This window comes from Centropristis striata, chromosome 4, assembly GCF_030273125.1.
Source record: "Centropristis striata isolate RG_2023a ecotype Rhode Island chromosome 4, C.striata_1.0, whole genome shotgun sequence".
Taxonomy (NCBI): domain Eukaryota; kingdom Metazoa; phylum Chordata; class Actinopteri; order Perciformes; family Serranidae; genus Centropristis; species Centropristis striata.
In genome coordinates this window covers 10,107,631-10,128,637 of record NC_081520.1, presented here as the reverse complement: position 1 = coordinate 10,128,637, position 21,007 = coordinate 10,107,631, and the positions used below count along the sequence as shown (strand labels likewise).

The window sequence follows — 21,007 nt, the reverse complement described above, 5'->3', positions numbered from 1 at the left end:
TTTTTCCCGCTCATCTCTGGATGTTTATCAGTTCACTGAAAGTCACGTGGATGCACCTTCACGTCAGGTTGCTACACCAGAGGTCGAGTAATGGCATCTTTCCATAAACTTTCCATTTCCATACACCTTCCTTTCTGTCCATGCACTTCTTTTTTTAATCCTGGGATTTTATGTTGCACTGAATCTATTTAAATCAAATCAATACACTCCTGCAGCACATGCAGCAGTGACTGTAGCAGACAGTAAACCTAACAGGACCTGATGATATTCAGCGGTCATCAGCAATACTTTCAGCTGTACTCAATCCAAGGTGAGGGGGAGAGGATTAAATAAGAGGAGGAGGAGGAGGAGATGAGGGGGAAATGGGGACAGAGGAGAGAAGAAGCGGTAGATAAGCAGAGGCATGAGATGAAGGCAGAATCTCAATTTGTGTCACACTTCAGTTAGACAGATATTGGCTGCTGAAACAGCAGGAGGCTGTTGTTGTTTTACTGCTTGCTTGTCATCTGAGTGTACGTTGGGGAAGACCCTTATAATCCCACCAAGGTTTCTATCCTCTCCTGCACGACTGTTTTGTTAAGCGTCTTTGTTTTATGGCTCTTTTTTGTCTCTGCAAATAAATAAAGTAATAAAAGTAGAGTAAAGAGAGGAGGAGGATAAGGATTCCTCCTCCTCCTCCTTCTCTCTATCCCTGTCTGTTACATTCCTGGCTTTCTCCATGACGTCTCCTTGGATCTGATCATGTGGGTGAGCAAATTTACCCTCACACACATACAGACACAAACACACACACACACTCTCTTCTCACCACCAGAAGGAGCTTTCCCAAGTCTGAAGTTTTTGCTTGAACGTACTCTCCGAGCAGCCAAAGCGATGACGACGGCTGATAAATGCTCTGCTCTTTAGATTTTCTCAGTACATAACGGAGGAGCTGGTGAAGCGAGGCATTTGGCTCTCACTCGCGATTTTCATTTTTAGTGTAACATTCATATTAAGACTAATGTAATATTGATGCAGGAGAAGGAGATTAATAATGCATCAGAATGTTGTCTAATCATTTACTGAGGGGATGGTGTTAAAAAGAGCCGACTACAGGGGGAAAAAAGGAGGGAAATCAAAGAGAAAAGAAGAAGAGGCCCCTAACAGACACTCTTATATGCTCCTGTCACTTTCTCTGTCACGCAGGCGGCTGTTAAGAGCAGCAGACTGCAATATCAGTGACATATGAGAATGTGAAGGCATGCAGAAAAAATGAAGGAGGCATCCAGATTTCAAAAAAGTTACAAAAAGAATTACAAGATGCATGAAATATACCCTTTGACGCTGTTGTATTTGTTATGTCTGCTGTGATTTAATTTTCTGTTTCCCTTGACCTCCCTCATTTACTTCTAAGTATTTTGCTGGAACAGCAATCGTCAGAGTACTGACGTGAACTTGTTGCATTCAAGCACCCTCTCCAGCTACACATGTAGGTGGAGAGAGTACTTGTGGTTGTATAGTGAGAGCAAGAGTGCAAGAGCTTCTCCACTTGAGAAAAAGTGACATTTGCACCTTTTATTCAAGATGCAAAACATCTTGTGGCTGATGCATCATCCTCCTCTGAAGCTTCTGGTGTTTGTGAGTCATCGCTACTGAAACGATGTGTTAAATGGCTTTGATTCTGTGCACGACAATCCACCACCTGATGTTTTATTGTCGATGGTTTATGTAGCTTGAGACAATTCAGCAGCTATCAGACCACACCGAGGCTGTGCCAGAAATATCTCGTCATGACATCAGACTGTCTGCTTTCGGGAGTTATAAAAAAAAAAAAATCATGCATCACTACACAACAAAGAGGGCTCGGGATTTGTGTGAGGAGCGCTGCCATTCTTAACATTGTTTAGGTGATTCAACATCCATGAAACAGATGTTTTTTCTTTTAAATAAAATCAAAACAAGTAGATATTTTGTTTCTCAAGCTATTAGAATGTGTAACATGCAGCTTAATAGACATGTATATTCTGTCTAGATGTGATCAAAAGTGTTTGATTATGATTATATTGTGGGCTTATTTGTAATGCTAAGTCATTGTTTTACTGTAGATTGTATTATGTCCTAATGTCTAGAGCCCTGGATCAAACAAATCTCCCTGTTTGGGTAAGTAAAGTATGTGAATCTGATTCAGTTTTACAGAGGAGGGAGAGCCTGACTTACAGTTCCCACTGCAATTATTGACCATCTTCATTAATTATGAAAAAGACCACAACTTTAAACTCATTTTCACCTGAAAAGATGTAGAGATCAGTGTAAAAACTGTAATAAACACTCTAATTGAGAATTACCTGTTAAGTAACTGCATGTATGATTGTTTCTTGACCAGCAACATATCACCAACTAAAGCCTCATCACCACAGATTTCAAAACAATAACTAGTACTGAGGTTTTATCACAAAACAATATGATTTTTTTGCAGCACAATAACACAACAAGCTGATATTAGCGAGCGAGACAGAGTCCCGAACATACTTCCAGTACAGATGGACTCAGCGGATGACACCATCTGTGCACAAGCCCTGCTTCTATATTTGCACACAATAATAAATCATAATTATGCCCCTTATTCAACATCATTCTTACCGAATATTTTGCGTTGGTGGCGAGCTCCTCCCCCTCCCTCAGCCAGCTGATCATTGGTTTTGGATTTCCCTGGGCAGAGCAGCTAAGCAGAGTGCTTCCCCCTTCCTTCGCCTCCACATACTGCGGCGGCGTCGCTGTAAATGAAGGTGGGGCTGTGGAGAAAAAGGAAAACAGGAATCAGCACTTGAACTCAAACAGTAATCATGATACTTCATTAAAACGTCCTGTCTGGTGTTGTCTTCAGTGTGGAAATGTTTCTGTTTTCACACAGACGTTTACAATGATTGTTCGCTCTGTCTGTAGGTTAATCTCTCCACGTACAAAATGAAAAATATATGCAACTGTCGGATGGATAAGCATGAACTCATGATCCACAGAGGATGGATCATGAGGCAGCTGTGGCTCAGTTGGTGGAGCGGTCGCCCACTGATTGGAAAGTCGGTCAGCCTACATGTCGAAGTATCCTTGGGCAAGATACTGAACCCCAAATGGCTCCCGATGCTGCGTTCATCGGTGTGTGATTGAATTCCCAATGGTGGCAGGTGGCACTGTTTAGGGCAGCCTCCAGTATGAATGTAATGAGTATGTAATGAGTATGAATGTGCGTGAATGGGTGAATGAGTGCAGTCTGTAGTGTAAATCGCTTTGAGTGGTTGCGATATAAGAGCGCTAAAATAGTGCAGGTCCATTTACCATTAATAACTTTGGTGATTCCTTAATTTTTTATATCAGGGCCAATACTTTAATACCCAATACTTTTATTTTTATTCATAAATACCTACTAAAACTAAAACCTGGGAACCAGACAAATCTGGTTGTTTTATTGTTATGGCAGATACCTCTCGTCATGCCTTCTTGAGACAATTCACATGCATTCACAAGATAAAGTGCTAACAAAGTTCAGATAAACATATGATCCCATCTCCAGCTCATTATAGTTTAGGATAAGGATTGGCTGGCCAATCAGATTTCAGAGATGGCCTGAACAATCTGAAATCACTCCCTGGTACAACAAGCAACGGCAACTTTTACTTTCTGTATGGTGTATTTTAAATGGAGGTTTTGTATTAATTTTTGTATTAGTTTTTTCTGGAGCTTCTAAGACCTAGAAGCATGTTTATGTGCTGTTCTTATTATGCATTCATGGCTAGAACAGTTTGCCAGTCCTTTGTCAAAACATGTGATTATGAAGTTAAAAATAAATAATATGAATGAATCACTTTCTGCTAAGATGGTGAGCTTGGTAAACTGTACACCTGCAAAACATTTCTATACTAGCATTGTGTTTGCATGGCTGTAGACTCCTGATCTTGTTTACTTCCGTGTATGTTTTTGTAGATTACATTTATAAACCCTTCATGGGTAAAATAATTGATGCATATGATTTATTTGTTTACGTAAAAATCATGTTTTAACAAAAGACCTGTCTGACTGTTCTGGCCATGAATGCATAATAAGAACTGCACATAAACACACTTTCTATTCTTGAGAAGAAAAAACTAATATAAATCATCCATGCTTTCAAAATAAATAATACATAAAGTAATAGTTGCAATTACTTATTGTTCCAGGTGTCCTGTTAAAGTTTTTACAAACTTTTATAATGGTGGTCTGTGAGGAAAATGGTTTTTGGGTCACAGGGGATTTTTCCTTGCAGTACCGCTGTTGGCCAGCGGGACAAAGTGGCAGCAGAGATGACCAACAGTATTCATCTCTTATATCACATGCATGATTCAGGCCCAGAGATGTTCCCCGGGTGGATATCAGAGTGAACAGGAAACAGGAATGGAGACAATCATCCCTCCATGTTGCCCTTTTATTCTTCAAGACCTGCAGAAACCACTTAGTGGCTTCACTGCATTTCCACCTGATGTTTCAGAGCTTTACTAACAGCCACGAGGGAGCTCTTCGCCACCTACTGCAGGCCAATAAACTGCAGTTTCCTCCGCCACCTGCTTCCAGTGTTTCCACATAATATTTTGATTATAAATAGTGGCACAGTGTTTAGTTAAAGAGAAAAAAGGCGCTGCTATACAAGTGGGTCACCACTCGCCGCTGGGAGTGCTGCCATGCTCCAGACTGCACACCAGCACCTGGCATGGAGTAAACAAATCGCCCAATTAGCACGTTTAGACATCTGCCCGTCCATACTGCCCTCTCACTCGCTAACACTCATTACATTAGATGATACAGTAGATTAATAGAGATGAAATGCATCACTGGTTTATGTATCGCTTGCTCATATAGTTGCCGGGTCAGCGGCTCCATTAAACGGATCATTACAGTGATCAGCGGGAAAACTGCTCCACTGTGAGCTTGTGCTTTTATCTGAAGATGCGTTAATGATTCTCATTATAGATTTGACCAAGAGTAATCGTTTAGCTGCTCATACAGACAAGTTATTCTGCAGTTTGAGATTTAACTGAAAAAACACATTATACACTTATTAAACACAATAAACTGCACAGTGGTTCTCAACCTTTTTGGCTCATGATGACTTGAATTAAATCAGTGTCTAGTTGTGGCTCCGTGTCACGTTTCAGATGTCTCTGAGTTGTCAGTAGGAAGAGATTTCCCCTCTAAACCTCTCACATGGCTTCATTTAAATAAGTGTTTGAGGCCCTGCGATGGCTGCACCTGCTGCCACACAACTGATTTAAATGTCAGTAACCCTCCTGCTCTCATCTTTAGAGTTTATTTTCTCCTCATCTTGTTTGTTGACCTCAATTCACATTACATCCACACTGCACAAATATCAGAAAACAGACAAATGACGACACACAGATTTGGTTTCACATATCATACTCATACTCGTACTTTCCGTCCCTACACTTTAGTTTGTCTTTAGATAATAAAGATTACAATTTATATTTCCTGGAGTTACCAGTGCAGATGGTGCTGCAGCTGCTGGAGGGACATCTTGTCAGGTCGGAGCAAAAGACGTGCCCCCTAAAGCAGAACCCTTAAATACAGGAAGTGGCCAACCTGAATATACCAAAGGTTAAGATTTCAGCTTTACAGATTTATTTATACTATATAATTATCTAATGGGGCTTTTCTTTTATTCAAATTCTAAAATATTTATACTAATGGACTGATTGTCCTGTTTTGTTTATTTATAGTTCAGGTGGTAGAGTCTGTCTTTGTGGTGATATTTTTAACGTACACGGTTAAAACGATATACGGTTTTAAAATAAGAAGTTAGACTTTAGTTTCACACCACTTCATCAATTGGAAACATTACATGATCATTTATATTAGTAGTTAATGTGAAATTTTCTCATAGTGCGACTGGTGTCAGATTTACAAATCCTGTATGCACACCTTGTTGCTCAGAGCTCAAAGGTTGATGGACCTTCTTCTCTTAGTAACAGTTGCTAAGGCTATGATTGGACGAGGAGCGTTTGGGGGAGGAGTTGTGTGAAAGGTCAATTCGTATACAGACATTAATTCATTGATGCACATGATTTAACATCAGTCGGAATTCATTTTAGCTCCATGTAAAGTAAATAAACCTGATGTTCACACATCATCTGCCTTAACCATCTAGAGTCCATGAAAGCACCGGCACATTACTTCTTCATGACGTGAAGACATAAAAATGAAGCAAAAAAGTTCTGGCATGAAACTCCATACCAGAATTTCTTTGATAATATTCGGCCAAGTAAAACTGGAGTTATTATCAAATATATTTAGTATAAAAATATAGAACTAAAGATTATCCTCATTTTACCTGTTATATGTTATATATGCAACCTGTATTAATATTTGCAACATTTAAAATTCTGTTTTGAAACATAATTTTCAAGATCAGATTTCATGTTTCCTTAGTTTCTTTTGGTAAGCCAAAGTTAAGAATTAATTATCAGGACATGTAGGTGAGGTAACGCTGAAAAAACTGATACCAACATGGCATGGTAAAGATTTCTCAACAGATTTTTAACGGACATAATAGCCAAAGATTTCAGAGGGTTAATGTCAAACTTTACATATTTTTATAACTGCTGATATGTTTATTATTATTTAGTCATTTTTATTGGACTTCTAGTGAATGAAACATGATGCAAAATTAAGCAGAAAAACTCTGTAATGAAGAAAAAATCTTTTTTTTTCTTCAGTCATAGCATTGCATGAGAAAAGGGGCGAAAGTTAATGTTCAGCCTCATGTTACTATCAAATGGTAGCTAATAAACACCTGCAACTCCTGGGAATGAAAGATGATTTTAACCTTTGCCACTAAAGACAAAAGCCAGATGTCTTTGGTGGGTTTTATGTCCAGTGGGAAAGGGGCGCGTGTTTTACATTTTACATCACTAAAGGATCTTCTACCACCACTGTAAGTGCTGTTATTAATTCTTATCCTAATTCAGATTTTTCTCCAGGGATTAAAGCGTCAGTTGACAGGAAGTAGGTGGCACACATGGCGATGACGACAGCTGGTACACTGGTCAACCTGGGAGTTGTTTCACACCGTCAGGTACAGCTCGTCACACAGGAAGTGTCACTGTGGCGGGGAAACCTGGGAGTTGCTCTACAAAGAAAGTATCACAATCACGCCCTACTTACTGCAGCTCTTCATCAATTATATACATTAAAAGATGCTTGAAGATGCTGCACTCCCACTGTTCTTCTTTGTAGACCACACAGCACATCAGCAGGCGGCCTGGATGCGACAGTACGACGCAGGCTTCGGCCTGTTCTGTGAAGGCAAGTTATTTCCTCACTAACTCAAGAGTGTGTCTGCATCATTTTATTCCCTCGCCTGGTCTTTCTTTTCTTGTCTCTGCTCTTCAGAGAATGCAGCTACATAGAGTACACAGTTTCCATTGATTTCACATCATGAGCCTCAAACGTGTAACATGTGTTACAGTGTAAACTATTGCAGAGAGAAGAGGAGAGTTTCCTCCCTCTACTAACGTCAGCATACGGAAAGTACTCCGCAGAATCTGGATTATAATATTTTGGTGTGAAGCTTCAAGCAGCAGGATCTTCGGCGCTGGCAGTTCAAAGTCTAGACGCTTTCAGTAATATATTAGTATAATAACACATATATATATATATATATATATATTTACAAAATATGATTTTATAACTGCATTAATTGCAGTACAATACAAGCGGCGGCATCTGTGGTGGGATCAGGTTGATCAGACCTCACAAGAGAAGCGATGCTGCTTCTTGACAAACGAGATAAATCAATAGTAAATAAATAAATACGTTTTCTCATAAATTTGTGATGCGTTTCTAGTGGAAAATCTTTAATATTATAATATCGATATTATATTAATATTATAATATTATATTTTATATTTAAAATGTAAAAAAATGCAAAATGAGCATTAATAAAGCATAAATAAATATACATGCAAAATATTTTCTGAGGAATTTGAGTTAGTATGGGCATTTTTATTAACAATTTAGTTGACGTAATTTGTATTACAATATATCATTATGATATCATTCTATTTAAGAACGATAAATTATTGTATTGAAATATCATCCAGCCCTTGTGATAATGGCCCAAAACACACCACTGTAGGTCACTGTGTCATATTAGGTTATCATAGAAAAAAACAACCCAAAATAAACATCATTATAGAGCCATAAATTCTTAGAAAAATATAAAACATTTTTTTTAAAACACAACACATGGATCCCTCTTGGACTGACATTTGGACCCTGGTGAGCAATTTGGAAATGGATGTAATGAAAAAATAATGTCCACTTATTATTTAAATCTGCATCTTTGGGTCCCATATCGGCCTGAGGATGATTGTTCACATGGGCTGCATTTGTTGCCACAATGGGCCCATTAGTGACAACAGCAGACACACATGGGGGATATATGGAGCCGTTGGACAAACGAGCTGGCATTTGGGTCCCAGTTGGGTCAACCAAATGGGTCCTAAATGCCAGCCCATCACTAACCCAGTGACACAGTGGCAGGGCCTGCCTTTTTTAATGTTTCATTGTGGACGATTAAGTTAAAATGATGTGAAAAGACTGGTGCACTGGTGAATTTTCCATCCCTGTAAAGCTTGCTGATGCTTGAAAGAGAAGGGAAGGACAGACGAGACAAGACTAGAGAAAAAAGAGGAGGAGGAGGGAGGGCAGAGAGAGAGAGTGGCCTTAGTGTCTTTTGCGGGCACAAGGCCTTGCCATCTGACACCTGCCACTGAGTGGGCACGAATTCCCTGTCCGTTTGGCAGGAAGTTAAGGCCTGCAGACAGGAACTCAAAGGAGGAGTGTATGCAAATACCAACAGCCAAAGGAAATGGGTGCCCTTAGTGTCTGTGTGGAGGCCAGACGAAAATGGCACCTGCTTCCCTCACAGACACCCATTTAGAGGACAACAGTAGCATAAAGTCTTCATATGAATTCCTCTTTCAGATACACTACACTCTGGAACAACTGCTGCTTTTGCATGAATGTCTGTCTTTAAAAGGCCCAGAAAAATGAAATATTTGTACCATTTAAACACATCTTACCCAAGCACATGAATCTGTACAGCTAGACATACATGAGGTCATGTAAAATGCCATCACTTAATATGCTAAATATAATGACATTGAGGGGTATTATTAGTTCTGCTACAACCCGAGGAGCTCAGTTTCTGTTGAAAGGCCTGACAGGAGTGGAGAGCAGCAGGAGAGGGAGGGAGCGAGCAGTTGAAGTTAAGAGTGAATACTGATGAGGAAAGCTACAGAGATGCAGTATGCCTACACAACAAGACATTGATACACACACACACACACACACACAGACACACACACGCACGCCCACAGACATTCCCAAACTCCAAACATCACAAGAGTGTGCAGGTGACGGCAGAGTACGACCTATTCACTCTTCAACTACAACTTCAACCGGCAGACAGAGATCTCATTTAGCCGCATACAGACAATACAATGAGACGCTCTCATGTCAATGTTGATGTAATGCGCTGCACACACAAACACAGTGCAAAAAAGTAATTTGCCGTGCGTGTGCTGTGCTAACACACAGACACGCACAAAAGAAAACATTATGTTCTGCATTGATAATAACCATTTATACACATCAGCATTTTTCATTCCAGAGTGATTATGCCATGCAATGGACTTTATAAATGGTTCTTTACACAGTATTTTGCATACGGCGCGTTGTAATCATTATTCAAACACGAGAATTGCATCCATTGTAAAACATATGCATGATCGAATCGAATATGCATGAGTTTCACACAGCGCCAAAAATATACATGTGAATGAGCTTGACAGTTTGCTCGCAAAGTCTCTCTAGCAGCACAGAGGATTACAGCTCTCTGAAGTTAGAGACCTGTGAAGCTTTAACACAAGAGAATCACCGCTTTTGGCTTGAACTATTTTTTCAAAAACACCTTTTTAGGAAATATTCACCCACTCGGTTACAGCAAAGCCAACTTAGAAACGCAAGTATGCCACATATGTATTTGCTGCATTAACTCCACTGCATCTTTGCTGCATCATGCATTTACTCAGTTAGATCTGCTACAAAACATATGAAGCAGCTTAATATAATATCTGTCAAAAAAGCATTCGTCACGTGAAACAGATACAGGCCTTTAAAGAAAAAACGGGGGAAAAAACACAAAGGCGTCGTCGTCTCTGTAGTCTCTGCAACAATGTGAAGACACACTTCACATAGGATTCTCTAAAGCCACTGGGGCATTCCTGGGAAATGCAAAGGTGCAGATTTTTTTTCCGCCTGGTCATCAGTTTGATAGCTCTCAGACTATCACAGACGATCCCTGCCGGAACCGCCTTAAACAGGCCGCAATCAATTCTCTTCTAACCAGCCTCTCTCTCTTTTTTTTTTACAAGGGCCTTCTGAAAAAGAGCTGCAGGAATGATCTAAAGTCTAATTCACTTGTTCAAATGTGACTGGTAAAGAAAAACAAAAAACATTGAAGCTGTCACCAGCAGATAACTGGACACAGTTAAGAACGACTGTGATTGAAGAGCTGCAATTCATGATGAGTGTCTATATTTTTTACATTTTTCTTATAACAGTAAAAAGAGACAAAAGGAGTGCATTATGGTGCAACTCCAGCAAGTACAAGAGGAGTTTGCAAACAAAAATCAATCAGACTGCCCTTTCAAATCTCCCCTTTCAGTTTCTATGTTCAGCACAGGGGAGTGTTATTTAAAATATTTGTAAATTAAAATGTTAAAAGCCAAGGGGAGTAAAATTAATTACCGGCATACATATTTTTCTATATAACATGTTAGGAAATAGTGATAAATATGCAGTCCACAGATTCAATTTACAATGAAAAGCAGCAAAGTCTAACATATGAAGACTCTTGCTTTGAGAAAATTGCAGCAATTATTAATCAATCATCAAAACAGTTGAAAATAACTTTCCTGTCGGCCAATTTATAGATTAATAAACTAATCAGTTGACAGAAAGCTTTAAAGACATTTTGTACTAAACCCTGACATACCAAAACAAAACCAAAAAATCAAGGTTTTATATGTTGACTCAAACTAAATAAAGGATTATAACCTGTAGTTAAAAACAGACTGTGTGTACAGATGATTATATCTGATGCAAACTAAGTCAGTGTCACTGTTTGAAAATACAAAAACTGCAGCATTTAATCAAAATTCAAAATTACAATCAACTGCAGACGGAAAAGAAGCTTAAGTAATTATAAAATCTGAAAAGGAATGTGTCATTACATTTAATGTGTCTAAAGTATTGATGCTTCCATATATTACACATACTTCCACACAATATGACTTGTTTCAACAATATGATTTCTGTTAATGCATTGGAAAAATAAGAAAGTACCAAAGCCAGAAAAAAAGGTCTACAATCAGATTTTCAACCTAAAGCTGCACAATTCTTCAACAGGGAATGAAATCAATGTGTGTTCATATGTGTTCAGTAGCAGGTTATTATTATTTATATATGCTCATAATCAGGTGTGTTGATAGACAACTACTATCAGTGTTTGTACTTTTGATCTTGAGAGGCCTTTTTAAACAGTTTTTTTTTTTTTTTTTTTAACATAATGAGTCTTGAGTGTATGACGCAGCTTTTCTATTTTTTCCCCTTCACGCCCACCAACACATGTTCCTGGGTTAGAGTGCAGGTGACTCACCGTTGACTGTGAGGTGCACCCAGCTGCCGTTGTGGAAGGTGTCGTACTGTTGCTCCAGCATCAGGACCCTGCACTCGTACCAGCCCTGGTCCTCAGAGCGCACTGGGTCAATCTGTAGGGAGGCCTTCCCGTGCAGAGAGGCTCTACCTGCAGACAGAGAGGGATAAAGAAGAAAAATACCATGCATTTGTCTTTTCCTGCTTTTCAAATGGTCAGCTTTTCCTTTCAAACTCCCACCTAGTACAGCTTTGCTGGTTACCACAGAGATCCATCTTAGCAGCTGGGGGTTAAGTGCCTTACAACCTTTCTTCTTCTTGCAGCATGAAATGGATTTATGATGCACTGGGTTTGCATCAAAAGTAGCGTCAGAGTTATCGTCTAAATGCTTATTTTCGTCTAAAAAAGACGATTCCAATAAAGTTGGGAATCTGTGTAAAAAATAAATAAAAAAAGATTGCATTAAAATTCAGAATTTGATTTATTTACATAAAACAAAAGATATGTTGTCTTAACTGTTTTCAGATTAATTTTAGGTCGCAAAGGATTTTTATTGGCATTCTGTTCTTACATTTTTCAAAGCATCCCAACTTTTTTTGGATTTGTTGTTGCATGTAAACAGCATTAAGTGCAATATTACATGTCTGTGATTTGTGATTTTGGGCTATATAAATAAAATTTATTTAAAAAAATTTATTTGATGACTCTCTGCTTCTCCCATGTTCTTTTTCTCTGCAAGGGGCTCCATAAACTCAGACATTGAGCTACTAGTTATTAAAATAAGCACATGCACAAGCCTATTTAAGTCCAAGTGTGACAAACAGATTCATTCTTATTCCTGTTCGGGGAGTGCAGCAGTCTGGAGGCTTTCCAAGCTCTGGATGGAAGGCAAGAAAACACCGTGGACAGGCTGCCAGTCTCTCACAGAGTTAACCGAGACAGGCAATCCCAAACACTTACTGTACCTTCATAGCGACGGGGCAATTTAGAGCCTTCAATCAGCCTGACTCCCAAGTCTTTGGACTGTCGGAGGAAACGCAGAATGGATGTAAAGAGCAAGCACACTCAAAACTCAAAGGATTATGAGCAAAGTAATTGTTTGTTTTTAGATTTAAAAAGATTTTGACATTTTAGGAAATACCCTTTTATGCCAAGAGAAGAAGAGAAGATCGATTCCATTCTCATATAAACAGTAAATATGAAGCTACAGCCAGTAGATGGTTAAATTAGTTTAAAAACTGGAAACAGTTAACCTGGCGCTGGCCAACCAGCACGTCTAAAGTTTAACCTGAAGCAGCAGTTGACTTTTTTTTTTCACAGAACCATCTGAGAAGTCGTCACCAGAAACGTTTTGTAAGGGAGTAGACACTTTAAAAAAAATACAATTTTCCACTGAGAAGAGCTTTTGCTGTGCAAGTTAATCCAAAGATCTATAATTAACACAAAATATTATGTCTGTATGTAATCTTTACAAAAACTGAATTGTCAGGTGACCTGGCTCTGTAGGACTATAAAAAGACGCGTTATTAACATGTTTATTAATATGCTGTACCTCAGTGCTGATGGGCAGATGTTGTTATACTTATCTAGGCATGCCCTTTCCCCATTTCTAGTCTTTATGCTAAGCTAACGTAAAGCAAACCATCTCCTGGCTTTAGCTCCATATCTAAAGGACAGACATGAGAGCGAATAAATCTATTCCTCAAAATGTTTGAACTTAAACCGATTAAACGTCACAATATTTAACCAAAAATGTTGCTTGAAAACAAACCAACTACATTCCAGTTTTGGGATTTATGCATGAAATCACCTCAGAGCCGTACCTTTAGCTGAATTAAAATAAAATATTTGCTATCACTGTGGGAAAAGACCAGCCTTCCACCTCAAAGAAATCATCTATTTCTTATAAAACTTCTCCATCCCCACCACTTTTTTTTCTTCAAGGCGGAGGATAAATTGGAATTCTAAAAGGAGGAAATCACAAGGGATGAGAGAAGTTCAGGAAAGCAGGCATGGTGAAATCTTCAGCTGCTAAGCTGTCTGTCTTCAAGCCTCCAGCCCGCTGCTCACATGGCTGCCTCTGACAGCCCAACAGACTAAAACATTCGCTGCTGCTGTCTGACGAGTGTTCGGAGATGGAGCATTTTTCCAAACTTTGATGTGTAGATGTTCTGTAAGCACTGTTTCCTGTTACTTCAAACTGTCAGGCAAACATATTGACGTTGAAGGCGGGCTGGATTGCTCTAGCAGCACTGTACATAAATGCAATAGATAGATAGATACCCCGACCCTGGTGTTGCTGCCATAGTTAGGGTAAAAAACTGACGGTTTTTTTTTTTGTTAGCAGAAAATCAATGCAGCAGAGGAAGAGGGAAGAGTCTGCAGTCTTGCAGTAAAAAAAAGGTGGCTTGTCTTTAAAAAGTCAAGTCTATTTTTGCCTGGGCATTGAAGTGCTGAGTGGGGTGGGTGGTGGCGTGAAGGGTAGGGATCAGCCTCGGCTCCCATTTGTCAAAGAGTGAGAAGGTGCTGCTGTAAACAGAGTTAACAGCACTGTATCCACGTCAGGACCAGCCCCCCCGGGCATACACCACTTACACGGTGCAGGGCTCTGTCTACTGCGAAAACAGACGAGCTAACACCTTGTTCAGATCACATCACAAGCTTTGTCAGATAGGAAAGCTTTGAAGAGGAAACACTAAAGATCCAAAGTGACAAAGTTGGTAGACAAAAAAAAACGACTTTAAGCCCAAAAGAGCTCCAAGTGAAAGAGGGGAAATATATAACAAAGTCCACATGGAAGCTACCAGTAAATTAGCACTAAATATATACTACCAACTATAAACACCTGAAAGTTAGACCATTACAAAACCTTTTCACAACTGACATTTTGACTCATTTTTATCAATCTCAATGTTGCTGTTTTTTATTTTGCCAAATGTCAGAAATTGTAGTTGTCAGAAATTCCCAATATTTCTGATTTGGAATTACAACGTGGGAGAGTTTTTTGGGGTTTTTTTTTGCCTTGCAGCTGTTTGCAATAACAGTCCAGCAATATCATGAACAAATAATTTTTCCATCCTTTGATGTGTTAAAATGTCTTCCATGAAAAATGTCTTTTGCAACTACTTTTACTTTTCTAGAAATTGAAAATGACAAAGCCACAAAAGGCCTATGTTAATACAATCTACTGGATTTAAAGTCATCAAATAAAACATATATCGGTATGTGAGAATACATATATCGAGCTACATGAACTCCATCTTTTAGCACTTTACATCATTTTCCCGTAGCTTACTGTGCAGACTGGTCTACCCTCAAAAAACGACCCCTTAGGTCGTTTCTACAGGCAACGAACAAACACCGGACTTTTGTCCAGGAGAACGGGGTTCCTGTCCCATGTGAAAACATGTAAAGTAAAGTAAAGTAAACAATGTGGTTTAAACATAATGGAACTTCCATGTATTAAGTTTTTATGTAACTACTTCACTTCTGGTAGTCACATACATTTATTTACTGATTTAACTGTCTTTTATGACACCTAACCAGGAAGTTTTTTGCACTAAACCTACATCAATGGTTTTGTAGCCTTTCTTATAGCATAGAAGAATAGAATAGAATGCCTTTATCACCCTATTCTCCTGTCAAAAGGTCAATATAGGTTGTGTGTTCAGGAAGCGAAATACAAGCTATATTTACAAATGTCCACTGTAGTGCGTCTGCCGCCATCTTGTTGTAATAGTGATTGACAGCCAAGCAAAGTTTAAAAAGCCGGATTCCTGCATTTGGTTGGAGGTTGGGGTGCTTGGATGGGTCAAACAAGAGAGCGGGGTTCGCGTCATGTCTGGTGTGAAAACAAAAGTAAACCATTTTTAACTTCAGTTATGTTCGTCATGTTAGTTATTTGAATCACATTTTTAACGTTTTTTTACGTGAATTGCGGCAGTCACGTGACCCTTGTAACTACTTCATTTCTGGCATTTACGTACATTTACTTACTGTTTAAACTGTCTTATAAAACGCCTTACCAGAATTTTTTTGCCCTAAACCTAAGGTCAGTGGTATGACAACATAAATCCACAGAAACTGCAGCCTTTTTTACAACCGTAGACCGTATGTGTGTGGTTTTTTAGAATGCGCCGTTGTACCACGAGCCTGCGAGCCGCGTCGTGATACCTTAATATGTGCCTTGAAACCCAAGCCACGGTACGTGCCTACGTGCCGTAATTTGAGGTTCTGACACACAATCTCTCCTGCTGTTTATGCTGGAGAACTTGTTATTTTTTATACAACCGCGAACTGTACCTGTACGTATGATGACGCATACACTGTTTTTATAACGCTTCACTCTGTACCGCGAACCGGAACAGGTCATTATGTGGTATTGACAAGCGATCTATTGTGTCGTCTCGGTTGGAGATCTTGTTGTACTCTTGTTGTGGGTACATGTAGGAAAACTGGTCCTGAGAGGATGACACTGTGTTCCATATAGTGTACATATCCAAATAATACATTTGCAGAGATGTGATTTAGTTTTCCAACAGCTTGCAAAACAATCTGACACTAAAATTTCACAAGCTGCACATCTGAATTATTGATTGCGTCATTGCTTGAGTGGGCACAAAAATAGATGTTTTTAAATGTTGTAATTTCCATATAGCTGCAGGACAAACTGGCAGGGATGATTTTAGTCTGCGAGGAGATATGAGCAAGTTCTCATTTAGCAGCGAATTAGCAGGGAAGAAATACACATTTGTTATGAGGATTTTAGAGTTACATGTTAAAATGATTTTAAAAAATTACAAAATCTCTTAGCTAGCCTGAAAAGTATAAAGTGGCAATGCTCACTGACTCAGACAACATGAATGACCCATAGATAGATTTAATGTCTGCACAGTGAAAACATTTGGGTTTACTGTCAGTGCGGCATTCATAGATAATCTGCTCTGTTTTTGTAGCAGCTGTGTGATAGAAAAATATCACATTTAGTCTATTCACCAGTTTTATTCATATCAAGTGATAACTATTTATGGGAATAGCCTAAATGAGCTGTGAGACCGCACAGACCCGAAGAGCATCTCATAAACTACAGTCCAGTGTCATTATCACACTGTGGCCCTGCACATGCAATCCCCAGAACAAACTTTAATCTATGTAATGAGACTGGCTATATTCATGTTGCATCTGTTCGTTGGTAATTCCTCAGCAGTGGACTTGACGCCACATGGCAGAGGCCCGCTGGAGCCTGAGCGAGCACAGCGGAGTGTGATGCTGTTTGAAAAGCGCCGGTCGTTCATACCCTGCTGCTGGTCAGGAGGTTAAAGTAAGCAATGAAACGCTCCAGCGGCTGCAGTACAGTACAGCAGCCACTACAAAACAAAAAAAAGAGGGTTCCCCAGACAGTGAGTCACTGCCATTAGTCTTCTTTGCAGTGATGACCCTGCTTAAAAACACCACAGGGATGAATTTCAATAATTTAATATTATTCACACCATTTTCTTGAACACAAAAAACATTTAGGACACTCACACTAGGGAGATGAATCCTCCAGCCTTATGACAATCCATGTTTTGCCTTTATTTCACAGCATATTACCAGGTCAGGCGGGGGTTTTGTACTTGGTAAAGAGGTGGGAACAGGAAGGGATAATTCTGACCCCATTCTGACAGCTCACCATCTTGTCACAGACGCCGGAGCGACATCAGAGGAACCAATTTCCTGCTGCAAGTAGTCTGTGTGAAGGCAGCGGCAAACATATTGTCTAAGCCAGGAGAGGGAGATTTTAAGGTTGTGTGAAGCTGTAATGAATGCTGAGAAAATAACATATTTAGTGTTATAGTATACATAGCTGTATCCTAATTTTAAAGCTGCTATGATCAATATTTTTAGTTGAACCTTGGATCTACTGGGACAAAACAAGAAAGAAATATCATCCAGTTGTTGCAGTTATGTTTAAATTATCTTTCAGTTTGTTATGTTGGTTTTACAGCCCGTTACTTTACCCTTTCGGCCACTCACGTCTGCTTTTTTGTCAAAAAAAAAAAAAAGTCAATTAATATAAAAGATTCATTTTTATAAGATGTTTCTATTATTTTGTCCACCCCATTTATATAAATGAAGGTGGGCTAATAATATGAGGGCTTTTTTCAATCAAATTCCATTTACTTGGTGGTCATAACTTCATTAAAACTAAGATTTTCATGCATTATTTTCACAACTTCACATTTCATTACAATTATGTTTCTTTGTTCTTCGTTCTGCATGTACTGCATGTAGGGTTTTTTAATGTACTGTCTCCATTGTACCTTATATATGATCCGTGCTGCATTGTCACTTTAGTGTGTAGGAAAGAATGTATGTACAATGCAGTCGTAAATTGCTGAGACACAGTTATTTCCCTCTATGCACTCAGAGGCAGCAGATGCCCCTGCACAGCTCCGAACGCCATGTTAGAACAGAAGGAAGTGCATTTCAAGAACCAGAACGCTTTGCAGAGGCAGCCGAGACTTTCTCTTTGTACTTAAAGGCCTCAGTGTACTGCACCATGCCTTATACTTAAATCCCAAACAGCTGAAGTACTATTCTGAGGGAAAAACACACTGGATCACGCTGAGATTGCAGGTCAATCTTCTCAATGAAATAGGATTGGTAGGTACATGTACACAGCACATTTGCACTGCAATATATTTAACCGGCTGTCAGAAATGTCTCTGCTCTGAGCCAGAAGCTCATAATTAGATCTGCAGCAGTGTAGGGAAATCTATATATGCTGTATAATCATATAAATGTTTACAGAATGATTATAGTTTAAAGCAAAAAAAATGTAATGTGTTTGAAGTGATATATTATTACTAAATCCATCAGTTTGATTGACTCACAAAGTTACATTTACCGTGTTCGGAGTCACGCTTCATATTCTACTATAGGGGAAATATTGGTCATGTTACATATGGCCGAATAACAGTACAGATGCCATCTGACTTTAGTAAATATTATGTGTTCATGTTACATGGTTGGTCGATAACATGTTCACTGAAACAAGTCTCAACACCTCATCAATGCAAAATTATATTCTGTTTTCTTTGCTTTAGTTTCAATAGAAAAGCCTGACATTTTGGGAAACAGTTGATAAGAATTAGATGTTGACATTGATACCACATCTGTACAGTGTCTGTACAGATAGATAGATAGATAGATAGATAGATAGATAGATAGATAGATAGATAGATAGATAGATAGATAGATAGATAGATATGAAGCTACATGCAGAAAACAGTTAGCTTAGCTTAGCATAAAGACTGGAAACGAGGAAACAACTAGCCTGGTTCTGTTCAATAGTGACAAAATCCACCTATCAGCGAGAGCTCAGTAATTAACACAGCGGCACACAGCTCAGCAAAACTTTCACAGATAGTTCCGCACCAACGCAGTTATCATGTTAATGCCCAGTGCCCATGTTGTGGAAGCACCAAATGTACTTGTGGTCATCTTTGCATAAAAATTTAAATCAGGTGTGGTCTGGTGCATTGTTGGTGCATTGCTATATTCGAAACAGCAGAAAGCGACCAACAAAAAACCTGGTTTAAAGTCAATGGTGCAGTATTTTCCTGCTATTTAAAGGGCGCATAAAGCAGATAGTAATGAGCCGATCAAGGCGAGATCAACGTGAAACAGTCCCATTTCTCTGCTTCACTGTCTTCTAATGGAAGTCTTAGAGCACAAGTGCAGGACTTATAAATAAAGACAAAAGACACTCATGAAGCCTAGTATAATTTGGTATCTAACACCTCTGGTCAGGTGTGTTTCCCTATCACGCATTTGCTTACATTTCAAATGCAATCAAATAGAGTTGCTGATGGGACAGAGGATTGGGAGGCAGCAGAGGCACAGGGGATGCTCGCTTCTACTATTTGCTGAATCTGCCATTTAATTAGAAATGCAGATGTATTTGTCTTTTAATGGGAATCGAATAGAACACAGTAATCGGTTTAATTCAAGTTACGCTCAAAACACACCTATGAATAATTAAATACAACCCCTGTGCCCTCTGCGCCCAGATTATGTGCAGTTTAACTTGCAAGACAGGAGTTGGACATGCCCAAAATACACTTGCACCGTGCACTTTAGACTGTGCACTAGAGATAGTTTAAATAGGACTGATTATATATAACCTACTATAAAACCATGAGGTGTCTTTTTTACTCTCTGGTTTGGTAAGTTTTAATGTGTTAACAAGTGAGCATAAAAGGTGCTGGTAGGTGGAATTTTGAGCCAGGAGCTGCAGCAAAGCAAAGCTAACCTACTGCTGGCTGTAGCTTCATATTTAGTGCATAGACATTAGAGTCAACTATTCCTTTAAATCTGAAAAGGAATTTTTGCACCTTTAATTCTCATTTTATCTGCATGCCACCACTTTCACATGCAGTTTAAAATGTCATGTAGTCCTCCTGTCTTTTATGGACATTGTTTAGCGTGTTTAGCGTTTAGTGTGTATTGTGAAACTCTTGTTGTAAACTTTGTATCTTCTGCAGTGTCAACAAGATAAAGTCCTGTGGCTTTAATGTACTTGGCAACTAAAAAGATCTTGATCCTGACTCATCCCAGGATGCATCAAAATGCTTATTAAGTTTTAAATTGAATCTGTTACAGATAAAACACAGCAGGGGTTACTATATCAAAAGACATCTTACCAGTGTACTCTGGATCCACATGAGGAGGGTAGAAGCGGAAGTTGATGAAGAAGGGGATAGGCACTCCAAACTTGAACCACTCCACCACATAGGGGGGCTGCTGGCCGTCCAGGGGAGGGGACACGTCACACCCCAGGATCACGCTCTCTCCGGCGCGCGCCGTCACAAACCGGGGCTCCTCTCTCACTCCGTGGGCACCTGAGAGGAAGAAGAGGCAGCGGCTTTTAGCACAAACAAGGAATTTTAATGTTTATCTCATCGGTGGTGGAGTCTGACATGAAGGAGAACAAGGTGCAGGCATATTCTTCTGCACAGAATTCCTGCAGACAAAGCAGAAAAATCTCATTGCACCCAAGTCATCCAAGACTAATTTACAAGCAATAATTGGGTGGCAATTAAAAGTGATCGACTAGACTACCGCACAATGTATGTGCATTTTACTTCGGATACATTGAAAACTCATGACTTACTGTACATCTGAATGGTCACCATGCACATGGGTAAACCCTATCATCATCTGTCACCTGCGTCTGTTGGTGAGTGCCATACTGTACTATAAATGAGCTGCCAAGGGGTT

At 39.3% G+C, this 21,007-nt stretch overlaps 1 protein-coding gene across 2 annotated transcripts in view; it reads right to left on the bottom strand.

The window, feature by feature from the left end:
* igsf9ba (immunoglobulin superfamily, member 9Ba) overlaps positions 1-21,007 on the bottom strand; it is an 81,970-nt gene that overhangs the window by 37,533 nt on the left and 23,430 nt on the right. For both annotated transcript variants that reach the window (XM_059330939.1, XM_059330940.1), the window contains exons 2-4: positions 20,431-20,628; positions 11,747-11,893; positions 2,620-2,771 (exon numbers count right to left, since the gene is read on the bottom strand). In XM_059330939.1, coding sequence (XP_059186922.1) covers positions 2,620-2,771; positions 11,747-11,893; positions 20,431-20,628 — 497 coding nt within the window. The remainder of the gene's footprint in view (positions 1-2,619; positions 2,772-11,746; positions 11,894-20,430; positions 20,629-21,007) is intronic.